Source organism: Procambarus clarkii, chromosome 47, assembly GCF_040958095.1.
Source record: "Procambarus clarkii isolate CNS0578487 chromosome 47, FALCON_Pclarkii_2.0, whole genome shotgun sequence".
NCBI lineage: Eukaryota > Metazoa > Arthropoda > Malacostraca > Decapoda > Cambaridae > Procambarus > Procambarus clarkii.
This window is the reverse complement of record NC_091196.1, coordinates 24,535,459-24,563,269: the sequence shown is the minus strand read 5'-3', so window position 1 is coordinate 24,563,269 and position 27,811 is coordinate 24,535,459. Positions and strand designations below refer to the sequence as shown.

General features: G+C 36.9%; 1 protein-coding gene across 2 annotated transcripts; it reads left to right on the top strand.

The window, feature by feature from the left end:
- Positions 1-1,834: 1,834 nt before the first annotated feature.
- Positions 1,835-26,172, top strand: PolrMT (mitochondrial RNA polymerase). 2 transcript variants are annotated; one of them, XM_045749888.2, is made up of 22 exons: positions 1,835-2,007; positions 2,776-2,889; positions 3,138-4,102; positions 5,791-5,928; positions 7,581-7,745; positions 9,479-9,655; positions 11,043-11,183; positions 11,425-11,601; positions 13,552-13,738; positions 14,415-14,592; positions 15,968-16,183; positions 17,023-17,164; positions 17,972-18,172; positions 19,806-19,967; positions 20,789-20,962; positions 21,288-21,446; positions 21,830-22,016; positions 22,197-22,339; positions 23,057-23,184; positions 23,832-24,003; positions 25,038-25,129; positions 25,902-26,172. In XM_045749888.2, exons 1-22 carry the CDS (start codon positions 1,878-1,880, stop codon positions 26,029-26,031), a joined length of 4,278 nt encoding a protein of 1,425 aa, XP_045605844.2. In that variant the 5' UTR covers positions 1,835-1,877; the 3' UTR covers positions 26,032-26,172. The 2 variants fall into 2 exon arrangements, with proteins under 2 accessions (XP_045605844.2, XP_045605843.2); XM_045749887.2 differs by having other exon boundaries at positions 3,132-4,102.
- The last annotated feature ends 1,639 nt before the right edge of the window (positions 26,173-27,811 follow it).

Sequence of the window (27,811 nt, the reverse complement as noted above, 5' to 3'; positions counted from 1 at the left end):
CAGATAGGTAAGTACAAGTGTCCACTCCTAGTGTGAGTGTCTCAGCTGACGGGGGGGGGGGGAGGAAGAGGAAGTGGTAGTGACGGTTGGTTAAATTATAAGACAGGATGAATGGGAGTGGGTTACTTACCTAATAGTGACGACGGTTAGTGAGGTCTAGCTCCTGGTGCCCCTCCTGCTGCCCTTGTGTACCTGCTGTCTTATAGTCTAACTCTCCTGACACATATTTGTGTTGAATGTGGCCTTAAAGTTGTGGACGGAGGTGGCTTCCACAACTTTTTAAAATGCGTCCACTTGTTAACCGGCCGTGCAGGGCACGAGTGTTTCCTTACATCATTCCTTCGACTCCATTGTGTTATACAGCTTCACCTGTGTCTCCTTGTCCTACTTCCTCTCACTTTACACACCTGTCCTTGTCCACCTTCTCTATTTCCCTAAACATCTTGTATTTTGTGATAACATTTCTTCCGTCCTCTCGGGTTGTCTTGCTATGACCTTGCCATCATTTCGGGGCTTGTGTCCCCGCGGCCCGGTCCTCCAGGCCTCCTAAAGGGTTGTGAGATTTAGCTCCAATAATCTGTCCTCGTAGCTTAACCCTCTTAACTCTGGCACCAATCTTGTTGCAAAGCTTTGTACTTATTCAATTTTGGTTTTAATATTCACAAGAGGCAGACTCAATGCCGGTGTTGCATGTTCCAGTATTGGTGTACATAAAGGAGAAGATTCAGAGGTGTGACATCAGACTGGTCCCAGAACTGAGAGGTATGAGCTATGAGGAAAGGCTACAGAAGCTAAACTTCACGTCCCTGGAAGACAGAAGAGTAAGGGGAGACATGATAACCACCTACAAAATTCTCAGGGGAATTGACAGGGTGGACAAAGACAAACTATTTAGCATGGGTGTAACACGAACAAGGGGACACCGGGTGGCCCAAATGGATCACAGAGACATTAGAAAGAATTGTTTCAGTGTCAGAGTAGTTAACAGGTGGAATGCATTAGTCAGTGATGTGGTGGAGGCTGACTCCATACACATCTAGAAATCTGTACACCAGTTGATTAACGGTTGAGAGGCGGGACCAAGGAGCCAAAGCATAACTAGGTGAGTACAGAGAGTAATCACACTAACGTGATGTATGAATGAGAAAATGTTCACTGCAGCGGGAACACCCTAACACGCACCACATAGGTTCGAACCCTCATCACGGCTCGTACGAATTTTCTCATTGATATATCCAAAACCCGAATGTGTGCTGCCAGAAACGCTATGTGTGCGTGGCTTTACAAGAATGTAAAATCAACTTCATTTCTATCTTCTCTCTTAACCCCCCAATGTACCTTCTTGTATATAAATAAATAAATAAATAAATATCACGTTAGTGTGATTACTCTGTGTATTATTATTATTATTACTTTTATTATTATTGTTAATGTTATTATTATTATTATTATTATTATTATTATTATATTATTATTATTATTATTATTATTATCATTAATATTAGTTATTATTATTATTATGTAGTTATTAATGATTAAGTATTATTATTATTATAGCTTTTTTGGTAGACACAGCGCGTGTAGCGAGGATCTCTGCCTGAGGTGTTCACTATTTTTCGCTGAACACCAACTATAAGAAAAAAAACAAAAGGTTTTCATACACTAATAAATGTATAGATCTATTATTCAGCTTTACTGTATGGAGCACATAAGGACACCGATGCTCGCAAGTATAGAGACTGCAGCATCGTATTAAGGCGCCGCGGAGGATCCTATATAGTGTTGAGGAACTCTAAGGGATCCAACACTTTGCTGATCATATGGTTAACAATAACAAATTATTATTGTGTTCACGAGTTGGAAGGGGTGCAGGAAGCATGGCTCAGGGAGTGTGCTTTTTGAGGTTTTTACAGCCTAGCACGTGTGGCATTCCCCTGACGGGCCCTAGAGTGACGGCCAGGGGCCGAGGGCAGCTGAGGGCCCTCCCTGGAGGCTGTACACCACACAGTGAGTACTTTACCTGCTCCCTCACCTACCCCGGGTGTGAAGACTCACACCAGTACCAGTTCACCCCTTTCCCAGTTGCTTCCTCTCCCTCCCTAACAGTGCACCCTATTGCTAATTCCCCTTCTTCCTCTTCATTCCATGCTAGTTTGCCCATTACTGTTTCATCCCCTAACCTTAGGTTTCGTTCTTGACTCTCATTAGTGGGGGGGACACCGGGTTTGATTCTTGGCTGGGAAAGAAAGGTGTGTGTACACGTTACCTCTCACCCATGCCTTTGTTCACTTAGCAAATTGAGTTTTAACCCAAATGGAGAAGGATAAAAGTCACATCGTAGACAAGATGGTTTGCCATCAAATTTTAAAACCAACCTAACCTTGCCCAACCTAACCTTACCCAACCTAACCTTACGTTAAAGAAAGAATAATAATAATAACAATAAAAATAGCAATAAGAGATGTGTTTAAAGATATTAAAACATGACAAAATAAACCACACTACTGTACTCACATGTGCAGTAGTACAGTACTGCAAAATGGTAACATACAGATAAAGGCTTTCAGACAATACCAGCTTTTTCATAGCAGAAGAATTATTTATACAGTAATACATTATTCTATGTTCTCTGCTTCTGCTTCATTGTCAATGAATATTGGGAAGCAGTAAGGCAGTAACACATCATGGTCCATCTTCATAAATCTAATTAAGTGGTGCACAGTACAGTATACCCTGATAACTCAAATCTCAATTTCATACCAATATATTTTACAGATGGTGGAAGAGACTGGAGGATACACAGGTTTTCTACTCAGATGAACGCACAGTTTCCCAAGTCACAACCCAAAGGTCGTATTAAAAATAAGTCTACGGTAGATATCATTCGAGGTGAGTGAATGTGTTTATACAGCATTTGAAAATATTTACTATAAACTCTGATTATTTTTGTGATATGATTGACTGCTGTGCAGAATATAATTTTTAATTACAAATGTTAATGCAGCATATAAATTTTCACTAAAAATGTTATGCAGCATATAATTTTTCACTAAAAAAGTTATTGCCGATTATAATTTTTCAATAAACATGTTAATGCAGCATATAATTTGTAAATACTGTACTGTACACAGTTGCAGATGAGAGCATCAGTGAGGGCAAAGCTCTTGTTACACATATCAATCAACATTCCTTCAGCAAAACCCTGGAACGCATTCCAAAATTGCCAACAACTGCCCAAGTGCCTCAGTCGGTGGAAGATTGTTTCCTCACACAAAATTTGCTTGAACTTAGTGAGCCAGTTGTAAGTGAAAAATTCAAGGCTTTAATAAGTTCACACAATGAGAGCAGTTGGACTGGCTATCCTACTATACAAGAGGAAGTGAGATGGGACAGAAACATGCCCCATACCTATGATGCAAGTTTTCTATTGAACGATGTTGTTAGTGAGAATACAGAAATGTTGGAATTAAAATCTAGTGATATAAATTTTTCAGAAAAGTTGTTTAAGAATGATGCACCTTTGGAAGGAAATGCATCGTCTGGCTTGCCTAGTACTGACATATCACTCTTATCTCACCCACTCAATGGTTTTGCTCAGGTAGGGATTGTCCCCTTTCCAAGAACTAGTGATGGTGATCTTGTTAATGGTGCTCATGTTCCTGTGCAAGAAGAGGCAGCAGTTTCTAGTGTAAAAACTAAAAAGAAAGAATTGTCCTCTAAAAAGAAAGCAGTGTCCTCTAAAAAGAAAACCAAATCTGCAGCTGTAGTGCATAAAAAATCTGTATCGAGTAAATTAAAAGAGGTTAAAGCTACTTCCTCCAACACATCTAAATCTAAAAAGAAGCATTCACCAACTAAAGTGTTAAGTAATGAACATCTTTTGGAGGAGACCGAAACAGAAGCATATGAACCAGATGTGGAAGGTTCGTTGCCGCCGATCTTGGGGAATGAGAGTGTCAGTGCTTCTTCAACACTTCCTAAAAAAATTGTGAAGAAAACAAAGAAAGTGAAACAGCAGCAAGAAACTCTGTTAAAGGAAGCTAGAAGAAAAGGACGAGAAGAAAGTTTTAACCAGTCGCTTACTGCTTATGTGAGCATATGTGTAAGTATCTTTGGAGCTTATTTTTTGTCTTGGTAGTTCTTGTGTAATCTTTCAGAGAAAGTGAATGAATGAGTACAGTACATGTGTGTACATTTGAGTTTATAGGATTAAGCTTCAGCTGATTCCTGCCTTTCTGTCAAGGAATTGTGAATGTAGTTGGCTTTGTTTATTTTCTAGTTAATTTAAATTGATCTCAAATCTCTCACTTATTAAATATTTCCTTACATCTCTAAAATATGTTGCTTTGGGCAAGCTTTTTCATGATCCTTTTTCTCCTAGGACAGAGTTGGGTGTTGTGGAGGTGGGTATACTTATATATTATACCTCCTCCAGTTTCTCCATGCAATTGTCTGTTTACACCACTGTGCAGGCCTATGCTTGACAGTGGTGGTGGGGTTCAAAGCCTGGGGTTTAGGTAGAATGTGGGAAGGGTTGTTGTGTTGGCTGCCTGCAGGTGAGAGTAGTGTCATAGCAGGCTGTTTAGTAGTTAGCAAGTGCACAGTTTAGTGGTCTCTTTGATGCAATATTGCACTTAGAAATGCATTTGAATTCTTGTAAGGGAATTTTCTACAAGATTCTAGACTGGACTGAATATTCTCAAGTATTCCCAATCATTAGTTTGACCTGGTGCGAACTTTTTAAAGTTTACTGCTGCACTTGTGTAGAAGACCTGCTCTAATTGTGCAGATCCTAATTGGAAATTAGCAGGGCCCTTCTGCCATGGGGAACAACTGAGAGTATTGCTCAGAAAAATGTTTTTTCATAGGGACCTGGTAATACGGTCGGGTTCGTTCTCGACTTTCAATCAAGAATTCTGGGTTCACATCCCAGCAGGACAGAAATGGTTGGGTGCATTTCCTATCACCTAATGTGCCTGTTCATCTAGCAGTAAGTAGGTACCTAGGAGTTAGCTTGTTATGAAGTTGCTTCCTGGAAAGGGTCAGTAATTCGACCTTGAGGGGACCTTAATATAAGCCTAACATGTATGTATATATGTGTGTGTGTGTGTGTGTGTGTGTGTGTGTGTGTGTGTGTATAATATAATACTGGCTGTCTGTCCCCTGACACAATGAATGACTAAATTATTTTAAATTATATGTACAGTACTCGATGCTTGATTTTGTATCTTGATACACTTCAATAAAAAATATAACGATCCCATCTCTTTTATCATAAAAGTATTTGTGTGTACGTCTGATAACATACTACTTGTGAAGGAGGAAATGTATATGTTTATCTCTCAGAATGTTTGGTAATATGTTTATTGTTTGTGATGTGTGTCTATGTATGTATTAACACGTTGTACTGAACGAGGTGAGAATAGCTTGAGCTACCTCATCCCTTTGTGTGTATTTTACCTCAATAAACTTATTTCAATTTCAATTTCAATCTCTTTTATATATTCTTTCAGTGATGAATTCATGACATGGCGTCAATAGCCTGCCCAGGGTATAGTAGCATTCCTCTTGACTCTTTCTTACTTGTTGGTATATTTCTTCAGGAGAAAGCACATTAGTAAATTAGATGTACTACACAATGGCATTGCTCTTACAAAACAAGTAATCACTTATGGTCCTGTGTGGGGTAGATAGGTATGTGAAGGGGGTTATCTTTACATTTTTAAATCCAAATTACAGTGCATTGTTTTGTATTTTTTTTATTGTGATTTCACGTTATTTTATTTGCAGATCAGCTTGGGGATGCTTAATCGTGCCATCCATACACTCCTATACTACCGCAATTGTTCTAAACAAAGAAAGTTTGCAAGTCAGAAGATCAACTCCATTCATCCTTATAATGCCGTACTTTTGGGTTATGCAGAAAAGGTAAAACTTATCAGCTGTACAGTATGTACATATTTGTTTACCTTTGAGTTTTATCATCTCCTCACAGGGTTTGGGTACATCTTTGGCTCTCCTGTCTTGAACAGTGTGGAGACCTGTCACTACATGGAGTGGTACTACCTATCCTTGTGTACAGATGGGATATGATAGTTTTTCATCAACATGAAAAAATGAATCATTTGACTAATAGAGATGGACAATCTGAGAAGTATGTGATGTTAGGAAAATAGATTAGGGAATGAAAATGTCATGGATAGATATGGCTTGGAAAAGACAATAAGCTGAAGAGTGAGGAGAGCAAACTGGTTTGTGTTTGGGGGAAAAATACCTATCTATGAAAACCATGACTTGATACAAGAGACCATATGCCATAGAATAAGTAACTTTTGTTATTAGAGACACGACTCAAAAATGCTAGTTACAGTATATTAATGGAGAAATAAACAGAAGGAATGATGTATCAATCCACATAACAACAATAAAGCCTCATCGAGAATAAGGTCACGATGAAACATTCTGGTGTTATTAACCCTTAAACAACCACTATGGAGAAAAGGTCATACCTACCTATGTGCAAAATTTTTTAAAATTCCAACAAATAATTTTTCATTATAGGTATTAATTTTTATACAAAATGTAAGAAAGCTTGAAAATAAGTGAATATTTATTGTTACACTGGGTGAAGGCACTCTGGAAGGATGCTCGGTGGCTGTGTCTGACGCCTGTCAATGCGTTCTTGACTTTGCTGATGCTTCCTGTGTTATCCTTGGATGTTTCACTAATTGTTTATCACTTGTTTTTCTTTATTTACATCCACAAAGAGCTATTTTATCCATATTTGCATCATACATGCAAAATCTTGTCAATAATTGTTTAAATCGTTGTATGACGATGCCCGCATTTCCCTAGTAATACTTGTGACGATAAATGCATTCACTTAGTACACATAACCACAGGATTTTTTTATTAGGTCAAGGTAAACTTCATTACATACACATAGACCTATTATATCCATATTTGCATCATGCATTTAAAACCCAGATAAGAATTGTTTAAATTGTCATATGAGGATAACTGCATTACCCAGTGAATCAACATGACAGTGACTGATGCCTAAGGGTTAATTGCCAACAAACTAGGCTAGGAATGTGGCACTGAGAAGTGAACTGCCATTTCCAATACTTGTGCACTCAAGCTTTTGTCATGACAATGGCTTCATTAGCATCCTGTTGTGATGAATACTTAATAAGGGTTGTCATCCAGATATGACACATTGCAAACTTGAAGGTGAAATCATGCATTTGTACCAACAGGGAAATGCAACAGACAAGGAATGATTGTTGGGATTTTCTAAAATACTGAGTATTGAAACAATATCTGCAAGTGTTACTGTATTCCAAGTCAGTACAATACCATAATAGATCACAAAATACTGTAATTAGTTTGTTTTTCTTTTTGTAATATTATTTATTCATAGTTCCATTATGCAGAAAAGATTAAGTTTCATTTCATTTTAACTTTATAGAAACAATGAATATAAAGTCTTGTGTATGTACAGCAACTTTATACATTACACATTTTTTTCAATTCCATTTGCAATTTCATAACTAATACTGTATTTAATTACTTTTCAGGGAAACTTTAAAAGGATGGAAGAGATTTTAAAGTGGCTTGATGAAGACAACATTGTACCTAACGAGACTACATTTGCTGCATTGTTGAATTGCCTGGGACAGGAACCAGAATCACCTACCAACACAAACAATATTAATGGATGCTTCTCTACTATGGAAAAAGCAGTGAGTGATTTTGTGAAAGGTCATACACAGTATAAAACCATATGCAGGCGATGAGTCACAATAACGTGGCTAAAGTATGTTGAAGGATGGAAGAGATTTTAAACTTGAGAATCTTTAAACTTGAGAAACTTTAAACACAATCGACTTGAGAATGGTCCAGGACGGACCGAAACGTCGTCGTCCCTTCACCTTCTAGTGTGTGGTCTAGTCAACATCAATATAAAAACCATATTTCTCACGAGAGCAACAAAATGTTTATACTGTACAGTACTGTATATTAGTATTTATTTTACTTCTGTTTCATTCTTTTGCTTAGATATGACAGAGATAATGTCCTGTATAAACAGCATTGTATTCTTATACAAATATACTTGAGGACCACCTCAGGTATACAGTATTTGTATTATTAGATCTGTTTAATTTGTATGGTATACTACGTTCCTGTGCTTTGCTTAAAATATTTTGAAATATGTTATATTTTAAATCCACATCAAAATCCCTATTTACATCACCCATTGCTGGGTTCACGTCTCGCTCCAAGACTGGCCCACCCCCCATGCCAAGGACTTTCTCATCTATTTCATCCAAAAAATTTCTTAGGCCATTAATATCAGCTTTTTAAATATCTGGCACTTTAACAGAATTTTCTCCTATACAAGAAAGTACATGGGTTTGAGAGAGTGCATAACGTTGGTGTTCTATAAGCAATATCAGACTTGTGATGTTTACAAACTGTAACTGGTTGCTACCACAACTGTGAATGCCTTACTGCCTTTGACTGGTTATGACTGACTGTGATGTGTGATTGTGAATGCCAGCCTGACATGTGATTGTGAATGCCAGCCTGACATGTGATTGTGAATGCCTGCCTGACATGTGATTGTGAATGCCTGCCTGACTGTGACTTGTGACTGAATGCTTCACTGACTGTGACTCTACCATAGCTGCCTCTGACTGGATGCAACTGTGACTATCTCTGACTACATGCTGCATAACAGGAGCAGTGAAATCTGTGAATGGAAAATGTAACCGCTGGCCTAGTGAGGGCAAACTTGTCACAACAAACATAATATGTACTGGCCTCCAGTTTAACACGTACCGGACTCTGTAAACTTAATAAAATATTCTGGATTTAACTGACATTGACTCTGTAAATAAGGTGCCAGTTAACGATCTAAAATTCGGACGTTAGAATCTGTGGAACGGTTTACTTACATTTTAGAATCGGCGGAACCTTTTATTTACATGACATGCATGTAAATAAAAGGTCCTTAAATCAAGCGGATACTTAGTCCAAACAGAAGCGCACCAGTTTGTTTGTTTGTACATTTGTATAATTACCTTCTTTTGTACATTTGAATAATTACCTTCTTTTCCTTGAAATCAAAGATTCATGTGACTTCAGTATTCTTAATTTTTTTTTTTTATCTATGGCTCCCACTTGTTATGGAAGTTTCAATGACTGGTAAATTCTGACTGGTATACAGTATGACTTTTTAAGAATAGTATGTATGAACTAATGGTTTAGCATATTGGAATAAGAATGATAAATAAAGCTTCTTTAAAAACATTCATTGCACTTGATCTTGAGCATATTATGTTTCTTAAAAATTCCTTGGTTACAGCTGAAGTCTGCAGTTAAACTCGTTATATATTATACTGTATTATTTCATGGCTAATAGAACAATTGCTAACTTAATGAATTTATTTAACATAAAGCTTTACTCCTATAGGGCATAGATATCCAGGCACTCTTTGAGAAGGTAGAATTTGTACGAGATGGACATGAAAGTACTCTGAGAGCCATTCAACGTGTTATTCCCTCATTTAAGCCAAAGCAAGAAACCTTCCCTGCTGGTTTCAGATGCAATCTTGTCAACGAGTTGAACACGTCTCTCTACTCAACAAAGGTACGGCACATTTGTCTAAGAGAGGCTTGGTGGCTGAAATGCTTTGGATAAATTTTGATTACTTCAGCTTGATGATGATTACATAATTTCCAAGTTTTTCGGAGTGAGGTGTGGTGGACATTATACAGGTATATTACATTATATATTACAAAATTCTTTCTGCCTATTACTGTATATGTTGTTAGTGCAGAGCATCACATGGTACTAGCAGCACCTTGCTCCAGTACATCATCAGAACTAGCACAAAAGTTATATACAGTGTATCCTCGCTCTAACAAACCCCATTGAAATGAATTCCTGGATGGTCCGAAGAAATTGTATTCGGTACAAATTGTTCAGTGGAACATACAAATGTGTGATTAAGTGAGGATTATTCGTCCAAGCTGTTTCCGAGGCCGAGAGTCACCTGATCAAAGTGTAAACAATTGTTTTTTTTATTTGAGACTTACCTATTGTATCTAAGGAGGGTGGGTTGTCGGATGACAAAATGGTGCCAGGGACTTTATGTGACATATCTGAGTATGTAATTATTGATATGAAACAGATTATCATTGATACTAAATGAGCCTGCAGCGAGGCTGCAAAATGACCTTTACAAGAAGTCATTTTTGTGTGACTTCATTTAGGCTGCTTCCTCATCACCAAATTCATCACCACTAGATTGTGACAAGTGCATATTGTTCAGTTGAGGGAACACATTTTTTTCATATGATGATTTGTTAGCTTAACCAGTCACCATTCCATGACATGCATTGGCAAGTTGTCATCTGGCATGGCGAAGATTTGGCTAACAAATCTTGATATGAAAGAACAGTTGTTCCTTCAATTGAATAATTAGCACTTGCCATGGTCCATTGTGATGAATTTGGTGTCAAATTAAAAATGTATTACAATTATTTGTGATGCGCACACAGATCTTTAATGCGACACTAAATTTATTACCAATTTATCGTGACCAGTGCAAATTTTTCAGTTAATGGGACAAATGTTCTTTTATGATTTGTTATCTTAACTCATTGCCATGCCAGTCTATTGAACATGTATACTCTAACAGCCTATGTATTATAAGCCACACTTGTTTCTCTCGCGCACGGCTGTCTTCACTAGCTATCAGCACTGCCACTTTTACTTCACATTTTCATGGGGTGAGGAGGTAAACAGTCTGGAGGTAAATGGCCCATGAGTTAACTACCTGGAGGTAAATAACCAAGAGGTAAACAACCCGAAGGTAAACGGCCCAGAGATGACCAAGAGATCGGTGTCGGGAAAGATGGTTAAAAATAATCAAAATGAAAATGAATTTATAAAGTAGAATAATGAGAGCTAACATGTCTGCGACAACATTTTTATTTATATGTAGAATTAAGGTGAGGCTTTCACACTATAGGTAACTTCACCGGCGGAAGGTGCAGTGACTGAGGACCAGCTGGCAGCATGGGCCGAGGAGCAGTTTGCCCTGGAGATAAAGAGTGAGTTAGTCATTGACAGCATTGAGAAGAAGATGAATGCTGAGGATACTCAGTACTATGTAAGTGAAGTATCTCTGGTACTCTCCGGTCAAATCATACCTTCCGGTAATATCAACAACTCCATAACCCATATCTTCTGCTTTCCTGTGAAATGTATGGCGCTGACATCAATTTGTATTTAGTTCACAATATAGGGTACATGGAATGTAGGTGAAACAGCAGAAACATTTATGGCAGAAACATTCATTACTTAACAACAGAGCCTTATGTGACATTTATATTTTTGTTTTGTTGCCATAGAGAGAAATGCTTGAATTTTGGGAAGATAAATGGAGGAAGGTGCTGCACCAGACGCTTGTAACTCAGTTAAATGCGCTGAAGAAGTGTTTTTTCGCTAACCGGCTCGATAAGCGAATGACGTTGTACCCTTATTTAATTTCCATACCTCCAGAGGAGTTTGTCAGCATAATGATGCAGGTGAGTATCTCGATGTTTGTGCATCTTAAATATTTGTATACCATAATAACATAAGATTTAAGGAAACTACAGAAAGTTTATTGGCCTGTACAAGACAGCTCCTGTTTATATCCACCCAAACACATTCATATGCTGTATAGTATCTGTGGCACCTCAAAAATCCAAACTTGTGCATGGTGAATTTCACTAAATATTTAGACCAAATCCAGTTTTATGAATGATTCTCTGAACTTGTATGAAATGATAAATTAGACAATAAAGTTTGTGACATTTATTTCTGGTGCGTCCATAGCCCTGCTGAGCTAGTGTTCTCATACTGCCCTGTCCATGTCTACAGTATTCTTCATACCATCCTCACACTTCGTCATTCATCCTACCATCCTCACAAAATTTATCACGGTTTGAGACACATACAGTCCAGGTGAATGGAATGGAATTTTATCTACTATGTTTGCTTCTTCTGTGGCTCTTTCTGACCTAGATGTTATTTTCTTTTCTTTGCAACCAAAAATTAATAGTGACTTACTTCGATCGACTGTGTTTTGCACCAGTTTTGGGTTTGATGCCAGTTCCTTTCTGAGTTCCAGTCTAATGTCTGATTGCTGCAGTTTCTGGCTTGCTTTACCGCTTCTTCTATTTTCTCCTTCTTGGACACTTGTGTATAGGTGAGTTGCATATTCTTCTTGCATTGTTCTATTCCCTGTGTAACTTCCTCAATCTGTACTGACAAGGGCTTTTTTTTTTTTTTCCTGCTGGATTTCCTTACCTAACCTATTGTATTCATTCACATTTAGATTTGCTTTAACTTCTTCAATAGCTATTTTTAATACTGTACTTTATTTTCCTCCTCCATGGCTTTGCTTTTAGTTTCCAGTGATTCTTGTCCATGCATAATTCTTTCAGTAGCCCATCAAGATCTAATACTTTGCTGCTGAAGAGGTCATTACTTTCTCTCAAATTCCTGATTATTTCCATATGATAGTTCACAGTAATGTCTAACTTTACCAACTTGTGTAGATTGCTCAGCCTGTCCTCACATACAAAGATTCAAGGTCATTAATCCAGCTGCCAAACCCCCTGTTTATGAATGAAAAGCGGGTTACACACTACAGTACTCACAACTGATGACGTCTCAACACTTCCTGAACAAGTGCTTCGCTCACGTCCTCTGTTCGAACCACAATTCTATAAATGCTTCACCCACGTACAGTACTTCAAATACAAATCATGGCCAACAGAACCTAAATGCCTAACTATACATAGAATTTTTATGTATAATAATATTAATTTGTATATGAGAACAAACCAATTTTTAATACGCAGTATGTTAAAATTGATGAATGCGTCTGGGGAGGATAGCCGCTGCTTTAAATAGCCTAGTGTGAGGACTGGCTGGATTGCTCATATTAATACTTTCTTCATTGAATCCACCAAAATCCAGCTCTGTTATGTTTTTTCCTTGTTGGGGGCCATCTTGTATTTTGTTGTCTGCACTGTTTACAGTATAGCAACTTTTTCTCATCCAATTTTTTCATTTCCCCTTGCACATTTGTTTTATCTCACCTATTTTTCTAATTCACTACACATTAAGTCTCTTGGAACACCACTCATGGTCATCAACCTGTTCAGCAATACTTAGGCATATGAAATGTCCAGTATACAGTACACAAGTTTCGTGATATACATTGTTACATTGGTCCCTCTTGGTAAGCTGAAATATCTTTGTGTGTCTTCATTTTGATGCAAGTCTTCCTTTCTACAGTATCAATGTGTTGGGTTTCCAGCTCCGTACTTAACTTTTTGATTTAGATCATCTTTTCAATATCATGTGATCAATTTTTACTGTTTTATGCTTCCAAGCTTCTGTGTTTTACCATTTTAACTGATATTTGACAGGAAGTGTTTTCATTTATGCATTATATATGGTATGTGATGATGAATGTGTTGCAGGAAATATACAGATTAGCTCGTGGGTCAGAGACATTCTCCTTCTCCAAATATGCGCTGTATCGCCGATTGGGAGAAAATGTGTATAACCGCTATCTGGTGAAATACAAGAGAGATACTGGTGTGCTGGATAAGCTCAAGAGAGTTTACAAGAATTACCTTTCTTGGTACTTCGACAGCAATAGAAAAGGTTAGTTAAAATATATGCTATCATTATTCATTTGGAAATAGACTTGGCAACTTTTTAGTCATATTTCTACTTGTCTTATACAGTAGTATAGTATTGTACTTACTTGGGTGACCAGAAAGGACTAATAATTTTTCAAAAGAGTAGAAACACAAAATATGATTACTCTGCAGTAATGAACATGGCAAGTTCATGTTAATGATTTAGAATTTGAGTAATCTTGTGATTTTAGGCAATTATATCACTGAGTTTTTCTCCGGCATCAGCCCGAGAAAAGTATGATTGAAACATTAGTCTTTAAAACAGATTAATTATTAGGTCAAGTATGGAGAAACTTACAACAATACTGTAATGTTTGAGTGAAGGTGAAAGAAAGGTCAATACATATGTGAGTGTAATATTAAGCCAAATTTTCAGGTGAAACCTTCATCTTTTATTTAGGTGGTGTTAAACATTTGGTTTAATAATACACTTACACATGTATTGGACCTTCACCTTCAGCTCTAATTATTTCAAGAACATTCATTATCAACCAGGTTTTGATTGCTGTTAGCTTTAGGCCTAAAAGCAGCAGTAGTCTGTATCTGATGAGGTTGTCACAGAGGAGGTCTTGAATAAAAAAAGTAGAAAATCTCTCGAAAACCTGCAAGAGGTAATACATGTACTGTATCCATAACAGATGGTGTAACGTACAATCCTCGTGTGTGTTGGCAAGAGTTATGTTTGAAGGAAGGTGGCCTTGATGTAGAGCATAGCCCAGTGGAATGGCCCAACACAGTGATGGTGTCTCTTGGCAAGTTTATGTACTCTCTCATTCTCTTAAAAGTGATGGTCTGGAATCCTCTCCAGTCAAAAAAGTAAGACTTTAATTTGTTTTCATTTGTGGCTTTGTCATAAATAATTTTAGTATGGATACTTTAGTAAGTATCCACTTGCTTTAACGACCTATGTGGGGCTGTATCTAGGTCGTTAAATCCAGGGCTCCGCTAAATCCAGAGGTTTTAAAATGTTGGTAACAGTTTAGTAACTGATGGTGGGTGGGCTGGCTGGCTGGTAGGTGGGTGGGCAGGCAAGTGGGCTGGCTGGATGGGTGACTGGCTGGCAGGCAGGAGAGGGGGTGGGCAGGCAGGGTGGAGTGGATGGATTGGTTGCTGACTGGTGGGTGGACGGTCAGTGGGGGCAGGTGGGCAGAGTCTGGGCAGGGTGGATGTGTGGGTAGGTGGCTGACAAACTGGCAGGCTGGCTGGGTGGATGGGTGGGTACGTAGGTAGTTGGATGGATCGGTGGCTGACTGGCAGGCAGGCAGGCAGGGTGGGCGGGCCTGAGTGTGCCGGGTGGGTGGGTTTGACTGGCAGGGTGGAAGGCAGACGATCACAGAGTGGCTGTGGTCATGCCTTATCCATCCCCTCAGTTCCCCCATCCCAGCTACATTCTTTTCCCCCCCACCCTGGACCCTCCCAGAAATACCCCCCACCCCTCCAGCCGGGTCTAGACGGTCGGTACGGGATTAATACGATATTCAGATTCTCGGCTTCTGATTGATCAACATTCAGCCGACAGACCAACCAACTGATGCCCAAATGACTGACTGACCGACTGATTGCCCACTCAACTAACTAACTGACTGACTGAAATTCATTCATATATATGAAGGTACACTGAGCTTGTGAGTACATAATGTTGGTGTTCTGTAAACAAAATCAGACTCATGTTATTTATAAACTGTGACTGGTTGCTACCATAACTGTGAATGCCTACCTCTGACTGTGACTTGTAACTGTGAATGCCCCACTGACTTGTGATTGTGAATGCCTCACTGACTGTGACTTGACCATGGCTGTCTCTGACGGGATGCGACTGTGACTAGCTCTGACTACATGCTGCATAACAGAAGCAGTGAAATCTGTGAAGAGACAATATAACTGCTGGCCTAGCTAGGGCAAGGTTGTCACAACAAACCAAATACTGGCCTCCAGTTTAACACGTACCGAACCTCTGTAAACTCAATACCATAATCTGGATTTAACTGACATTGACTCTGTAAATAAGGAGCCAGTTAACGATCTTAAATTCGGTCGTCAGAATCGGCGGAATGGCACACAAGAGGTCCTTAAATCGAGTGGATACTCGATTTAATTAGGAAGTTTTTTTAAAATGTGACATTAAAAGCAAGTATGAAGTGCTTAGTTCTTGGTGAATATTAAAGTTTACATACAGTGTATCTACTTGCAGACACGCATATCCTGCTGTATACGAAGTAGAGCGAACCAAAGGTTACCGCGTGGTGGACGAGATCAAACCTTCGCCATCTCTGGTGGAACTTTATCAAAAAGCTGCTAAGCCAATATTGACATTTGAGTCAGTGTGCTCACCCATGGTGTGCCCACCTATACCTTGGGTCTCCACTAAACTGGGAGGCTATTTGATCAATAATGCCAAAATTGTCAGGTAAGAGGAGGAGTGTGCTTGTGGTGACCCATTTGAAGACCAAACTTTTGTCACCGGGTGCCTCGTTATACACTATCTCGTAGGAATGTTATGTTTTTTCACGTAATTATTTGTGTCTTGTTTTTTATAGTTTTGTGGTATCTCTGATAGATGAAAAAAGCATTTTGTGTATAAAACTTGAAACTTTCAATACATGTGTCTCAAAAATGAATCAAGTGTAGCTGCACCTAAATATTTAAGCACATACCCTATTTATCAATGGATACTCTCCCAGTAGTTTCAAATGATATCAGTACCTTAGGAAGTTGTCCACCAGAGACAACATTACATATTTTTCTGAACTACAGTATTTCCTTCTGTTCCTTAATGTAAAAGAATCTAAGTACTTAGTACATGTTCACTCATAGTTATGTAGGAAAACATAGTGCATCAGTGTTAGTGGAACCTTCTCAAACTGTTTCTACAGGGGCATAAAGGTGCTAGGGAGACATTGGAGAACATTCAATCTTGCTTGAGTTTCTCTAACCAAAGAGATTGGGTCCAGCATCTTACAGTAGTAAGTTGGAGACTTTGGATTCTCTTTTGACCAGGAATTTTGTGCTTTCTTTGATCTCTAGTATCCTAAACAAATTCACAATATGTATATCTCAGCCTAAGCAGGGGACAGTTTTAATTTCTATTATTCCCAGGTGGGAGGAGCTATCTGACAAGTTATGACATTACAGTATTTGGTAAATTGCTACTGTACATGCATAATGCGTTACTCTTGCTTTTATCCACGATGCTATGATCCCCTCTCTTGTTTGTAGCACTGATACGATGACCCCTCTTACTTGCAGGTTACCGTTTAATGCTTACCAGCAACGGCAGCGGATGGAGGAGTGTGGAAATCAGCAACTGTACCCTCTCATGGACTCTCTCAACCAGCTCTCGACTATTCCCTGGAAGATCAATAAGCCTGTTCTCGATATTATTATTGAGGTAATGTAATGTTTGTGTGATTTAGAAATCTATCTGTGCAGTTTTTCAACAGTAGGCTTGGCAGCCTTCTCCACTATTTAACTCGCATTACAACTAGGCACAATTAGATCTGGCTGACATTGAACATAAAATCTGTTTTGCCATGTTTTTCTGCAAGTCTCATGACTGTTTTAAATCCTATCACCTGAAATTGGGACACCAATTCCATGTTTTCAAATCACTGTAAATAATTTGTATAGCATATTCCCCTACTCTGTGGATTTACTTTGAAATTCGGCAATAAACTTCTGATTTCTCTTTTCCTTTGTGTCACAAATGTTGCTCTTTCCAATGTTAAATTCTTACACCAAACTGGTAATGGAATTCCTACATTATGGACATAAGTACTTTATGTACTTATTGTACATAAGTTTTATGTACAATATTTCTAGACATTTGATGGAAACATATGAAAGGCATCTGAATGGCACAGCTTTTTCACATTAGTGTATGCACAGAACTGGTTTTTGATGCAGAGGGGGATTCTCACGGGAGAAGAATGTGTGCAAACTATATAGGAATTCTTGAATGAGTTTTGCACAAACATTGTTCTCACAGTAATTAGGAAGAATGTATTAGAGTACCTACCCCTTTCAGAGAATGGAATTTAGCAGTCATTAGGAACTGCGTGTGGTAGTGGATTTGTATTTTCATGATAATTTGGTTATTATTTTCAGACAATAAGTCTAATTAAAAACATTGAATACAATATAATGAAGATACACCATATCCATGTCTTTATTATAATATTTTAATTATCGTTGTCAGCTGTTCAATAACAAAGGAAGTGTAGAGCTGGACATCCCACAACCGCTGTCTGAATGTCCAGAGCCTGAGAAAATTCACGATGATATGACCAGTGCTGAAGTTCACAAGATACGTCGCCAGCATTTGGAGTATGATCAGAAAAAGAGTGAGATGCATTCTCTCTGGTGTGATGCACTCTACAAGCTTTCTCTTGCACATCATGTATGTATACTGCTGTAGCTGTTGCATCAGACACTGTGCCAGTTAGCTGGACCACTATTATAGAAACATGGCTTGAATCAATAAACACAAATGCCATTCATGCACATTTTGAAAAAATGGTGCACGAATGGCACAACCTTTATTGATGCTCGACCTTTATTTATACATGTATGAATAAAGGTCTCATAGTATTGATTTCCTAAGGGCCTCTGGTGTTTAAAAGATTTGCTCTTTTTTTCCAACACATTTGAAGCGGTCAATAATGAAGAAGATGGCAGCATTTTACACCTTGAGTTTAGCAGAGCTTTTGATATACTGTACAACACAAAAGACTTGGTACAAAGGTAGAACCACACACTATTGGAAAGGTTATCTTAAGTTGGATTAAAACACAATTATTTAAAAGGAAATAGAGAGTTAACATAATTGGAGCCATATCCTCCATGTCCTAGTTGGAAACCATTACAAGTGAGAGCCCCCAAAGGTACTAAAGTTAGGAAATGTATTCAGGTTTAAAAGTTACTATAAAACAACTTGGATAGTCATTTAAAATTGATAAAAGATTAGCAGATGCAGTTTTATGCTGCAAAATGAAAAGTTTTAAGATTAGGAAATTAAAACAAGGCTTGATATGACAAGATATATGACAAGATATATATGATATGACTTGATATAACAAGATATGAGCTTGACAACTTAGAAATTGTTAAATCTGAATGCAAAAATAATTTTTTTGTAGTAGTTTTAGATGCAAACCATGGTAGCTTGTTGGGATGCATGTATCATGTTGGGATTGTTAGCAGAGAAATTAATATATAAATGTTGTAAATAAGGAAAACAGGATACTAGGATTCATCGTAGATGTATTATTAGTGCACTAATGTTACTCTTCAGCCTTATCTTAATCTTGTTAGGGCCCCATTTAGATTATACAGTTAGTGTAGGGCACTGTGCTATAGAGTGGACATAAATTCTATAGAAATGTAGAGAAATGTTTGATAAAGTTTATCCTGGGCATTAGGAACCTACATGTGAAGATTAACACACAGATAGAGGAAAGGGTTTAACTAAGTTATACGAGTAGTACTAAATATGTGGCCAGAAAATAGTACACAGAACAACAGATACAAATTGGATAAGTTTAGGTTCTGAAAAAATGTAAGAAATGTGGTGGCTGATTTATGTAATATATATTTTATATATTTTATTTATTTGTTTAAATTTTTACATACAAAGGCTTTTAAATATACAGTACATTATTTCCTAAGAATAATAAACAAGTACACTGTATATTTATTTTTTTGTGATGTGGTATTTGGTGTTCAACAGTTCATCACAGTGGACATTTGAATACGTCCTAGGCTAAAATATAGGCAGATGTATGATTTACTTTAGTATTTCCATACTTTTCAATGAGATCTACCGATTTAAAGGAAAAGAGGAAAAAAAAATTGTGCTGTGAGGGTGACAGTTTTGATGATGCTTCTCTGCCCCATGACAGTGGGGAATAATGTGGTTAGGGTTTATAATCTTCAAGATTATTGATGTATGGGTCAGCATTTATTTAATTATGTTCCTGCAGCAGTTATTCACAGATAATACAGATAATTATTTTTGTATATTCTCCAAATAGTTCCGTGACCGAGTGTTTTGGTTTCCGCACAACATGGACTTCCGAGGTCGTGTGTACCCCTGCCCTCCACACCTCAATCATCTGGGTTCAGATGTTTTTCGTTCAGTCTTACAGTTTGCCAAGGGAGAGAAACTGGGACCTCATGGATTAAAATGGCTCAAGGTAAGAATGACATTTTCTCCACTACAAGGCTGAGCAAATGGTATGTTGCAATACAGACCATTTTGGATATGGTCAGCAGCGAAGATCATTTTAGATATCCATGTGCTCATTTTTCAAACCCTGATGGGACTATAAGAGTTGGAACTTGCTGCTGTTTTACAGATGGCTCTTCTTTCTGTGACTGTAGCACTGTACAGTAGATAACATTAATTGCTGGAGTTTTTGGTGCTTGTTTATCCTTGATGCTATATATATTTTGTAGTGTGAATGATATAATGAACAGAGGCATAATATTTAAATATGTAACCTTCTTTCAGTACAGTACATTGTTCTATTTTCCCTCTGAACTGATGCCTCCTCGCCCCATTGAAGTCATAATTCAATTTCTGGATAATCCCTTTCTAGTTTGATCCACCATCAGTTTGTTGTGTTATTGCAAGAAGCAGGAACTGACTAGAGTTATGACATTAACAGACAAATGTGTCTGCACCAGGCTCTTTAGCATCAAAATGTTAAATATGGTACTATGTCTATTAAATATGTTAATGAAATTGTAGCTTCTCTTACTGATCACTAACTTGCAAGTTACATTGATGCCAACATATACATTTTGTATCTATACTTGCAAACACATTCATCAAATATAAATGAAGTACTTGTAGTATTTCTCTGTATTAGTAAGTATAAATACAAATACATATTTGGCCCATCCTTGCTTCAGGCAGAAGGTAAAGGATTCATAATTAAGGATTTAATGTTTCCATTTGTATTGGTAGGAGCAAATGCAAAACATGGATGATATCTCTCAAACTTTTTTTCAGTTACATCTGATAAACCTGACTGGTTTTGTCAAAAGAGAAACTGTAGAAGATCGCTTAAAATACTGTGAAAATGTAATTGAAGACATACTGGACTCGGCTGATAATCCTCTGACTGGTAGGCGGTGGTGGACTGAAAGTGATGAGCCCTGGCAGACACTAGCAGCATGTAAAGAGGTTAGTAAACTGAAAAAGAGTTAGCTACTCTATTTATATTATTAATTTCTTGCCACCAGTTAATAAATGAATCTGTAGCTGTGACTATATACAAGGAGTCATAACTACAGAAGCAAGGAAAGGTGGAAACACAAGAAATAGTAGCAATATTTTTAAGGTACTGTAATGGGAAGTTAGAAACTCTTAATTATATGGTCAGAGGAAATCATTGTTATAAATACTGTATATCGAGAGATTTATTTGAAAGCAATATCGTGTTACTTAGCAAGATGTGAACTTTAATTTATTTATTATGGGTTTATTCATAACATAATTTTTATCTCAGTTAGCAGCAGCCATCAGAAGTGACAATCAAGAAGAGTATGTTTCTTATCTGCCAGTTCACCAGGATGGCTCTTGCAATGGTCTGCAGCATTATGCCGCCCTGGGTCGGGATAAAATTGGTGCTGTATCTGTCAACCTGGCGCCCAGTAAAGTACCACAGGTATGTGCTGGCCAGTTTAACATTAAGAGCTATATCTGTTCCTAGTGCCCAGTTAAGCACTACAGATAAGACTTTTTTTCATTATATAAGACATTATAGTACTACACCTAAATTATTTGTGCCTCTTCCTTGTCAGTTTGAACAAAGATAGGCAGGACTAGTGCTTATAGAGGAAAAAAAAGTGGGAGGGGTGAGGTTAAAGCAGTGAAGGTAAAGTCTTGACTATTCTGAACTACTGTGTACTGTTTGTATATTTCAAAACGGCATACCATAATTTTAACAACTTAATGTGTGGGTTTTCTTGATTTTATTGCACATAAAACAATAATTGAATTGGATATCAATACAAATTTGATGTGTAATAAGTTTTTGTATCTCCACAGGATGTGTACTCAGCTGTAGCTGTATTAGTAGAAAATGAGAGAATTAAAGATGCCGATGCTGGAAATGAGGTTGCCCAAGCACTAGAGGGGCATGTGCACCGTAAAGTTATTAAGCAGACAGTTATGACCACAGTGTACGGCGTTACACGTTTTGGCGCTCGTCTTCAGATAGATAAGCAGCTCAAAGGTTGTAATAAATTTTAGAAAGAGATTCATTGGTTAAATTATATGTCTATGGAAACAAATAATTTATTTTACATAAAGCAAAAGAACCTGTGCTGAATATTTCTTAATGCATCATATCTGCTAATGATTTTCCCACTCTACTATAACACAGTAAACATTATTTGTTATATTACTCCTGCAGATCTAGACGAGTTTCCCCAACAGCTCCGCTGGGCTGCCTCTCATTACCTCGTTCAGAAAGTTTTCCTCTGCCTTGAGAAGATGTTTACAGCGACCAAGGATATCCAGAACTGGTTTACTGATTGTGCAAGATTAGTGACTGAGGTACATTAGTTAGATGTTCATGTATATGTTTGAGGTACTTGGAGTGGGTGTGTTGCAGAATATATTGGTGGATAGTTATTTCTGAATTATTTCTGATGACTGCTGTTAAAGCAAAAATTCCACAGTCAGTGTGGAAGTGTGAAATCAGGTTGGGCAACATTTGAGGTAATGGCACCACTGGAAATTTTTCAAGCAATCCTCAAGGGTCATACTGGTACTAGTGAGGACTATAGTTAATTATTCAGCTAAAGTAGTCTAAATAAACTACAAGTTTGGTCAGATAAATAGATCAAGTTCAGTCCCATCAAATATAAACCATATCATTTTCAGATTCCCTCCATGCTTCATTCCTGAATTTAGAATGCTCATTTGTAGCCCTCCTTAGTGCTTATATGTTTGTCTTGGTACTCTGCTGTCTGTATTTCTTTCAGGGTTTTTGTTTTTGCCCGTGGCAAAGTAAAATACAGTTAAACCCCTCCTGAGACAGTGTTAGTGACCCTTTAAACTGTTCCCTTATTTTTCCTGGATATCAGCATGGAATAGACAGGCAAGACTATCATCTTCATTATCATGAGTGTGCTTTGAATGTTTAGTTAGGAATAGGACGTGAGTAGGGTGTGCATGGAGAAGGATTTTAATCAATGTAATACTGTTCATTAATCTTTGAGCTACACCTAGCATTAGTTTGACTTGTGATGAACTTCTCTAACCTTTCAGACTCGTGGGGAGAACCTTGAGTATGTAACACCCTTGGGTCTTCCGGTGGTACAGCCGTATAGCAAATTACGAACTGACACGGCATCAGTGACAAAACTGGCAACATCATTTTCCATGGACAGCTACATGTAAGCAAACGAACTGCTCCCCTTGCTTTACTTTTAATTATGTGGGAAAATAGGTTTCACTTATGGTTTTGTCATGTTAAGTTTTCATTTTCTTCTGGGATGTTTCCTTTCAACATTTGTGAATGCCTCAGCCTATTAACTTGAGGTCTCTACAATCCACATCTTTCAAGAACAAATTCAACACCAAATTTGAATGTGAAGAGGTGTAAAATACAGGCTAGGTAAGAAGAAACTAGGACGTAGGCCATAAGGAGCTAGTTCTCACTTCCCTACTTATATTTAAGCAAGCCATCCTGAACTCATTCCATCTCCCAGTGCTCACTACAACACACTACTGAATAACATTACCCTGTACTCATCACTTTCCTGTACAGATGATCCAAATTTACCAATGGAAAGCATTTATAAGCTCATAAATAAGAATTATGAGCTTATAAATGCTTTGCATTGGTAAATTGGGATCATCTGTACACGAAAGTGATGAGTAGAGGGTAATGTTATTCAGTACAGTGTGTTGTAGTGAGCACTGAGTGATGTAATGAGTTGATAAAACCTAATAAAAAATAATAAAAATTAGGTTTCCTTGTGGCATCCTTGAGCAGTCAAACCGTGTCTGACTGTCTATTTGATATTTTAATTTGTTATAGGAAGCCCAATGTGATGAAGCAGAAGAATGCATTCCCACCAAACTTCATCCATTCACTGGACTCGTCACATATGATGCTAACATCTCTGTACTGCCAACAAGCAGGCATCACTTTTGTCTCGGTGCACGACTGCTTCTGGACCCATGCCTCCACAGTTGACATCATGAGTAAGGTACACATCTACCAATTCATTTCTTATTGCAGTGTCACTATAATTTTATGAATGTGAACTCTGCTAGGTATTCTCCATTAAGTTTATGAATGTACTGTACCAAGCTTCAACAAGGCTGACAAGCTAAATGTTTGCATTGACTTTTAATATTTTCTCTGTTCTCCATTAACTTGTGTACATTTACTTATTGTGACACCATCACGTGGATACCTATCATATCCATTCCTCTTTATTTGCAACATTATTTCTCATGAAATTGTAATTTGTTTATATTTCAATTACTTCTTTTAAATCCATTGCAGCCATGAATGATGGAGTTGTATTACTTCATGTACACTAAATGAGTTTTTTCATACAACCCTATAGCTCACCTGCTTCTCCAGTTTCCACCTTTTCCATTATCTTAGAAGATGTTCAGGGGTGATGGCTTTCTTTTCCCCAAGTCTATTGTTCTTCTAATTATCTATTGTCCTTCCCCATTCTCATACCTTTATATTTGATGGTGTTAATCTCCAATAGTCTGTAGTCTGTTTAGGTCCTCCTGCAGTACTTTGCAGTTATCTATTATCCTTGCTTTCTTTTTCAGCTTAGCACCATCTGCAGATGATATTAATTAATCTACTTGGGCAGGTCATTCACATAATACTGTATCGGGAACAAAAGAAGACTCGGTAATGATTAATATGAGTACAACACTTCACTTTCAGCTTTCACAATGACTGTATTCTACCCATCATGTACCTTTATAACTAGTTTAGAAACTTACCTCATTTGTTTCTCCCTTTTATGTATCAGTCTCTTGAGGGTTAAAGTATCAGACAACTTTTAGCAGTCAAAAAAGATGTAGTCCACTTTTCTTGTCCCCTCCTATCTGATTTTGGTCACCCTGTGTGTAATAAATGTTGAGTCTGTGTAATATGAATTGAATTGGAAGAAACACAAAAACTACATAATATTAATTTTAAATGGTAAATTGAAAATGCTTTTGCTTTATGCCAGTACCTTATTTGAAAAGGAAAATATTTTTGTATCAGATATGCCGTGAGCAGTTCGTTGCCCTGCATCAAGAGCCCATTCTTGAGGACCTCTCCAAGTTCCTACAGAAGACATTTGGCTTGTCTCACAGGTAAGGGATTTTGTCAGTGGAAACCTTGGCTTATATTCAACTGGTTACTCTTATGTGGACTTATTCATTATGTACTGTACTTACTAAGCCATCATTTGGCAGTTACCTACTTAGCTTTTGTAATGAACTACAATACACCCTCCAAAATCTAAACCCTCCTATAATGGATCATACAATTGATCAAATTTGCCCACTGGATTTTCCATCAGAAATTCAGATTTGTAAGAAAACTAAATCCAGCTTACAGAGGGGGTGACAATGAATTCTGGATCATTAGTACATCACAAAGTAATTTTCATCAACTCTCATACTTTTTCTTGCTAATTTTGCATAAATATTAATCAAAATATTAATAATACAGTACTGTAATATGCATTTATGATTTAGCAACATTTTAGTAAGTTTGTACAAATGAATTTCTTTAAGACATTTTTACAGTGGCATCTAGGTCTTTGTTAGGGGATGTATACAGACCGTCTCTCTCTCTCCTGTGTTAGTGTGTTCTGACCCTCCTTGTTACTCGAGCATTTTCACCGAGTTTTCTTCTGATGTATTACCGTACAGTATTTGAAGGAAAGTACAGGAATCTGAAATTCAGGCAAATCTGTAATGATATAAATCAGCATTTTGGAGGTGTCATGTATTTAATAAGCAAGTAAATTTTACTAGCATGATTTACCAAATGTCATATAGTGAGGTTTCTCATAAGTTCCTGTATTGTCCTACCACGATATCTTAAGATGCTGTATGTAAATTTGTACATGTTTTACAGTGACTTTTCCCATGATGGGTCAGCTCTGGACTCCTCCAAGATGAAGCTCAACACCATTGTGGCCCAGGTACCTCCCAAAGGAGAATTTGATATCACCAGTGTTCATAAAAGCATATATTTCTTCTCATAACATTATATATACAGTATTTGGTTGTTACTTTCTGTAACCCATGATAGTTGTGGTTCAATTATGTGATAATTAGTGCAATTGATGACAGGAGGAAGCTTTCCAACACCAACTGAAATTAGATATCTAGATCTTGCATAAACTGTGGTCATCTTTCATGCAGAAACTTACAAATAATTTAAATTTAAAATCACTTTGTTTTTCACATACTGTACCTTAATGGAATTAAAAAAGTGAAGTAAAGGTAAAACAGACGTTGGAGATATAAAATATAATTAAATTATGCTTTTAGATGAAGTACAGAGTTGCTGATTGCGAGAATGTAATCTACTTCCAAGTAGAACTTTCTGAACTGTACTGTATGATAGTTGTCAATAATTTAATGTGCATGAAAAATTTGTACAAGATTAAGAAATCTGACATTAGATTTCTGATTGGATAAATGTGATATTACTGTGAGTCAAATGCAGTAGAAATTCACATTGATGGATAAAAGATGAAGTATTTTTTTTCATCAGGTTTTCATAGGAAGGTGCAGATTGTCATAGTTACAATTTTAGGTGAAGAGGTTGTTGAGAGCCACTGCAACTATTGCAAGATGTCTTTATACAGTCAATGTGGAGTTTTAGTGTTTTACTTCTGGTGTTGTGTTAACTGACAACATTGTGGTGCTCTACACATGCAACAGTAACACTGAAGCATTCGTCAAACTTGTCATCCAACACAGATACTGTTCACAAATTAACTGTTGTCGTACAGTGTTTCATGTTTTATTTTTATTGTCTTTATCATTCTTCTGTTCTTTTTCTGGAATAACTCTTGCAGTATTCCAAACATAGCATACACACATACTATTTCACAACAAAACTTAGTTGGCTGAAGTATCATGTAGAATTCAAAACCAATATTCTAAACAGTTCTCTTTGGTTGTCATTTATAAAAAGAGCCATATATATATATATATTATATATATATATATATATATATATATATATATATATTATATATATATATATATTATATATATATATATATATATATATATATATATATATGGCTCTTTTTATAAATATATAAATATATATATATATATATATATATATATATATATATATATATTATATATATATATATATATATATATATATATATATATATATATATATATATATATATATATATATTTATATATATATTTAATTAATTAATTTTAACACAAGAGGATTGAGAAAATTCTGCTTGCTGTTTGAGAACATTTGGATAGACCTAATGTTTAAAACAGAATTGTAAATATGTAAACTATTTCGTTAAATAAAAATGTTACACAAAATTGTGTTATGCACTGTGATTGTTATTATCATCACATCTCCTAACTTCATGGACATAAGGAGGCACTTGGTGAACACATGGCAGCATCCTAAACCCACTTTCCTTCCTTGAACTTTCAGTGTTTACCCACTATAAGCCAGTTGGTAACCCAGCCATGAGAGTGAGAAATAGGGTCGTGATGAGTCGTGTTATTAACTTGTACTGTATATTATTTTGGCTTGTAAAGATAATACAAGAATTAAATTTAAGTTCATATTATTAATGGCTAAGCATATTTTAATAAAATGTATTAAGAATTTCAGATGTACGAGGGTAAATTGAGTGAAAGTTAGTGTGTTGTGTAAGCATTTTAAAATGAGAAGTATTATAGTATTAGCTGCTTAGAGAATGGTACAAATACTGGATATTTACTTTCTATTGTAAATTTGAGTCTAGTCATATAATTTGTAGTATA

Bases quoted from the DNA above. Each gene is read 5' to 3' on its own strand.
- PolrMT (XM_045749887.2), top strand. From the start codon at position 1,878: ATGGCTCAGGGAGTGTGCTTTTTGAGGTTTTTACAGCCTAGCACGTGT. The intron at 20,963-21,287 runs GTTAGTAAACTG...TTTTTATCTCAG, and splicing joins CACTAGCAGCATGTAAAGAG to TTAGCAGCAGCCATCAGAAG. The intron at 22,017-22,196 runs GTTGTAATAAAT...TTACTCCTGCAG, and splicing joins GATAGATAAGCAGCTCAAAG to ATCTAGACGAGTTTCCCCAA.